Source organism: Triticum urartu, chromosome 2A (assembly GCF_056163025.1).
Source record: "Triticum urartu cultivar PI428250 chromosome 2A, HENAU_Tu73, whole genome shotgun sequence".
NCBI classification, from domain to species: Eukaryota; Viridiplantae; Streptophyta; class Magnoliopsida; order Poales; family Poaceae; genus Triticum; species Triticum urartu.
The window spans coordinates 627,300,540-627,306,160 of NC_141874.1; the positions used below are offsets into that span (position 1 = coordinate 627,300,540).

The 5,621-nt window shown below is 56.2% G+C and overlaps 1 protein-coding gene across 1 annotated transcript; it reads left to right on the forward strand.

Annotated features, from left to right (window-relative positions):
- The first annotated feature begins 639 nt into the window (after positions 1–639).
- Positions 640–2,908, forward strand: LOC125539273 (scarecrow-like protein 21). The gene has a single exon (XM_048702703.2). The coding sequence runs from the start codon at positions 814–816 to the stop codon at positions 2,707–2,709; it is 1,896 nt and encodes a 631-aa protein (XP_048558660.2). The 5' UTR covers positions 640–813; the 3' UTR covers positions 2,710–2,908.
- The last annotated feature ends 2,713 nt before the right edge of the window (positions 2,909–5,621 follow it).

Here is a 5,621-nt window from a genome sequence, read left to right on the forward strand (position 1 = left end):
TATTGATATCCCGCCATCTGTTCCTTCCCTTTCGCCGAATGGAAAGCGACTGCGACTTCTAGAAATCGCAATCGGGGCCCCACTGGCGGTGACCCGGCGCGTGCATGCACAGGGACCCCCCACCCTCCGATGCCCGGCCCCACCCGCAAACATCACCTGTTGTTGTTGTAGTACCAGTACTAGTAGTTCGAAATTCACGCGCCTGTGGTGTGGCTCGCAGGTGAGTGGCGTGCCGTGGAGCTCCACGAAACCGCGGGCCGTCTCCGGGGAAAACGAGGCGAAAACCAGGCGGTGGCGGCCACCACCGGCACCGGCAGGCGTCGGTGCCACAGCAAGGCAGAGCCAGGCCCCCTCCCCCTCACCCTTGGTCGTCTGGAGGAGACGGCGTCACCCGAGGCGGGATTGCGTGACGCAGCGCGTATCCATCGCTTCACACCATTCACTCACCACGCCCGCGCATTTATTTTAGCGCAAAGGCCGCGCGGGCCCCGCCGTAACGCCCCCTCCCCGCAGGTAAGTTCGAGGTGAACAAACACGGGCACCCGCGGCGTGGCCCGCGGCGTCAGCGGGGTTGCCGCCGTAGAGGTAATGCTGTATACGGGTGGGGGTCGCTTTATAACAGCGGGGAGGGGGGGAGGAGGGCGTTTTATTAGGGGAAGCAATTGAATGGGATGAATGGCACCCGTTTATAGCTGGGCCTGTAGCTGTACCCATAGCATTTGCGTTCGGAGCTAGTATTCCCCTGCCCCTGCCTGCCTACCGCGAGGGAGCGCCTCCGTCTACCTCCTCTTCCCTCCTCCTCCCGCTGCCGGCATGGAGCCGGGCGGGCCGTGGCGCGATCCGCGCCAGGGGTACATGTACGGGCTCGGATCGCCGATGCAGATGCCGGCGCAGCAGCGCTCCGACCCGGCCGCCGCTGGCGGGGTTCTCAAGCGGAGCCTCGGCGAGCTGGAGAGGTGGCAGCATCAGCGCCAGTTCGCCATGCAGCAGGAGCTCTACATGCGCGCCGTCAGGCAGCGCACGGCCGCCACGTCGCCGGCCGTCTCCCCGCTCACCTCGGCGGACATCGCCGCCGTGCTCGGCGGGGTACCGGCTCAGCCCTTCTTCTCCGGGTCGAGCCTCGGCGGTGGCCTCGCGTCGCCGTCGTCCACGCTGTCGTCCCTCACGACCGCGTCCAGGGCAGCCATGCCGCTGATTCAGCAGCATGTGCAACGGCAGGCGCCGTTTCTGCCGTCCTCGGCGCACGCGCAGGCGCAGGCTCAGGCGCATGCTCTCGCGGTGGCGAGGGTGCCGGCTCCGTCCGCGGCTGGGAGCGAGCTGTCCATCCTGCAGGACCTGGAGAAGCAGCTGCTCGGCGACGACGACGAGGCTGAGCCGGCGATGAGCGGAACCGGTTCCACGGTGACCAGCTCCGAGTGGGAGGAGACCATCCAGCGGCTCAACTCCATCACGGCCGTGCCGTCTCCTCCACTCTACGCGGAGGCGACTCCGAACAATAAGAACAACTACAGCGCGGCGATGACGGGGTCGCCGTCGAACTCGTCCACTTCCACGGCTTCTTCATCGGCTTCCTGCTCACCGCCAATCTCGGCCACCACGTCGCGTCAATTACTGTCCGAAGCAGCGGCTGCCATAGCCGACGGCAACCTTGAAACGGCGGCCGCTAATCTTGCAACTCTCAAGCGCGCCGCTAACCCGCGCGGTGACGCGGAACAGCGGCTGGTGGCCGTGATGGTGGCCGCCCTGTCTTCGCGCATTGCGCCCACTGCATCGGCATCGTCCCAGCACCTCGCTGACCTCTGCGGCGCCGAGCACCATACCGGGTCCCAGCTCCTCCACGACATCACGCCCTGCTTCCGCCTCGCCCTCGACGCCGCTAACATCGCCATCGTCGAGGCCGTCGCCGGCCACCGCGTCATACATCTGGTGGACTTCGACATCAACGCCCCGCAGCACGCGGCTCTCATCCAGCGCCTCGCCGACCGGCGCGTGCCGGGGACATGCCTCCAGGTGACCGCCGTAACCGATCCCACCTCACCGTTTACGCAGTCCCTGGCAGCGACGCTGCCCGGCGTCGGGGAGCGGCTCAAGAAGCTGGCGGAGCGGGCCGGCATAGAGTACCACTTCAGAATGATCAGCTGCAGAGCGGCAGAGATTGAGGCATCCAAGCTGGGGTGCGAGCCCGGGGAGGCGCTGGCCGTCAACCTGGCCTTCGCGCTCTCGCACGTGCCTGACGAGAGCGTCTCGCCGGCGAACCCCCGCGACGAGCTTCTCCGCCGCGTGCGCGCCCTCGGCCCGCAGGTGGTGACACTCGTGGAGCAGGAGCTGAACTCCAACACCGCCCCGCTGGCCACGCGCTTCTCGGACGCGTACTTGCACTACGGAGCCATTCTCGATGCACTGGACTCGACGGTCAGCCGGGATAGCGCGGATAGGGCGCGGGCAGAGGAGGCGGTGGCAAACATGTCGGCCAACGCGGTTGGCCGGGAGGGCGCCGACCGGCTGGAGCGGTGCGAGGTCTTCGGCAAATGGCGCGCGCGGTTCGGCATGGCCGGGTTCCGGCCGGTGGCGCTGGCCGCGGGCATTGCCGACCAGGTCATGGCGCGCGCCGGCGCTCCCCCGCCAGGCCTCGTCGTGAATCAAGAGAACGGCGTGCTCCGGCTCGGGTGGAAGCAGCGCGTGGTGGCCGTGGCGTCCGCCTGGCGCTAATCTGGTGAGGTCGCGCCATCATTGCCGGCACCAGACAATTGCTTAATTAATTCGCACCCGTCCTCTATTTTTATCGTTTCTTATTTGTTCGATTGGCAAGGTGTGATGAGCTTGTTCTTCTTGATCTACTAGTAAAGCTTAGCTGTAGCGACTCATAATCCTCGTAGCTAATATATGGAAAGAGTACATTATTACGCTACTGATTGTCGTCGTTGTTTTTGTCACCTGTTGCTTGGCGAAGTTGTAGATAGCATCGGCTGATCCACTCCACCGCGTGATTGTGGCTACATACACTTGTACACAGGTCGTAGTTGTACTGCCCAAGTAGTGGGCGCGAGCGTGCATCCGGGCCTACCGCCTTTCTTGTCGATTAATGTCTGTTTCCTCACGTCGGCTCGTGAGGTTTTCCTTCGTGACGTGGTACTTTCGGGTGTACCCGTCGGTAAAAGTAGTTGGTCATGCTTGTACGTAATACTGGTAGGAGTAGTAAATTTTGGAAGTTTATATGTTACTCCGTACAATAGTAGCGGCTTGTTGTTCGTTGAACATTCATTGCTTTGTTGCCCCTTGCACATCGCACCGAATCACCGGTAATATTACCGATCGCCTTTTTGAGTTGGGAGGGTGGCTGCAAGGGAAGAGATGGTGCACGAAATGACATGCTAATGTGCTGCACTGGCTGGCCTCAAAAGTATACTGCTGCTGCTGCTGCTGGCTGCACTCTCCGATTTGGCTTCGATACACAATTACATATGCTGTCAAGTTGATGTGTCGGGGCTCGGGGTTGCGTTCGTGGAGACGGAAGGGGCCCGGGTCTTTGGTAGTGGAACGAGGCATCGCCTATGCCTGTAGTGCTGTGTGCTTCAAGCTTACGCCCAAAGCAATACGTGGAATACGCCTGCTTGCCTCGGTTGCTTATTCAGGTCACCAATGTCGAACTTGTGGATTATGATTGCCATTTCCTGCGGCGCCCATTAGGGATTCGCTGGTGTCAGTTACTTAGCTCCAGGACATTTTTTGGTAGGCGATGTGACTGCTGTTGTTATAGGCTGTATATTGTTCTTCTGTTGCAATATTAGGCAAATTCAATTAATTCCAGTAAATAATTCATGACTAAAACAGAGACTAGCATGCAACGATCTAGTAACAAACAAGATGAACAACAAACCATGCACACCAGCATCACACACGAAACAACAACTATAGAAGGAGACGAACCACACGAAACAACTATAGAAGGAGACGAAACAACAACTATAGAAGGAGACATGAACATATCACGAAGGACGTATTGTTCGTTAGTTGCTGCAGGAGTAACGGTGTTGATGATGATGCTGATGGCGATGAGTAGCACCGCCCGACTTGGATGAAAGACGACCCGTGATGACGAAGTTGAGCAGTCGCGCAGAGCGTTGTCCAAAAACCTAATTCGTCCTCTCAATGCAGGATCACCAGGACGAACGGTTTCGAAGACCTGCTCTCCCGCACGCCGGTGTTCAGGTTAAGAGTATACGGTGGCGACGCAAGTTGCGAGATGAGGCAAAACCCTGGGTCTTTTCGGTGTGTCTTTGGGCGAGGCCGATAAGCCGTATATATAGGACCAGTGGCGGTATCGTGTCACGCGCACGATCTCAAACCGACTTGATTTCGAAGTCAACCTTACCGAAGAAGGAAACAATGAACTTGTCCGTCATGACACCAAAAAATAAAACGACAAAAGGAAACTGTTCCTGCAAGGCAACGGGCCCAATTTTGATAGACCATCCATGCACATGTCACACGTACGCCCGGCCCCGGCCCGAGCCTGGCCAGGCAGGCGAGGCGAGCGAGTGCGTGTGTGGTCTTCTCTTTCCCTCATTCACATCTCACTTAGTGTGGTGTAGAGAGCCCACTATATAAAGAGGTCCAACTCTTTCTCAACTTCCAGGGTGAGACTAAACTTACAACAACCACTTACTATTTCATTAATGGGCCACTATTAGAGATTTCAGAAATTGTCATGGGCCTAGCCCATTTATTTCTAACAACCCCCATCATATCTCAAATACCTATTTAGAGATTTGTCTTTTCTCACTATTTGTTTAATATACTAGTGTTTCAGCAGAAACTGTTAAGTTGAACTTCTGCCTAGAACTTTAAGCTACATCCATCCACAACTTGACAATGGACTACACCTTGAATTGCTAGTTTTGTGTGAACAGGTTTCACTCAAAGTCTTAACCAATATCTGGCTGCTAGTAGGCTACCCCGCGGTTTGGAGCATATACATCGTACTCCATGGTCTCTTCATGAGCTTATTAAAGATCACCCAAGTCTCATAGACTGCGACGTTTACAATCGGAGCTCATATAGGTGCGTTCTTTCAAGACTGCTCTGTAGGACAACGTCTTTCCTAATCATAGCCAATAGAACCACATTAAGGCATGTTGCCAACCTGCCTTACAGCTCTTAGCGTTTTGCATCTTCACCTGGAGACGGTCACTTATTACTCTTCTCAGTTAACCAATAGCTTGTTCTTCCCGTGTCCTAATTCACGGGATCTTCCATCACAAAGGTGGGTTTACTACTATGGTGTAACATCTATGGGTCTCATACCCATCTCCCTCGATGCAATATCTATCACATTTCATGATACTCCCTTTGTAAAGGGATCTGCTAGCTTTTTGTCTGTTTGAATGTGCATAACAGTTATTACTCCAGAGTTTCTCAACTACCTGACTGATTTCAAATGTCTCTTCACGTGTCCTGATGACTTCGCATTATCCTTAGAATTGTTCACTTTAGAAATAACCGTTTGGTTGTCACAATTCAAAAGAATAGCCAGTACAGGTTTTTCAACCATAGGCAAGTCCATCAAGAGCTCACGCAGCCATTATGCCTCAAAGTGGATGTGTCTAAAGCAGTAAGTTTTG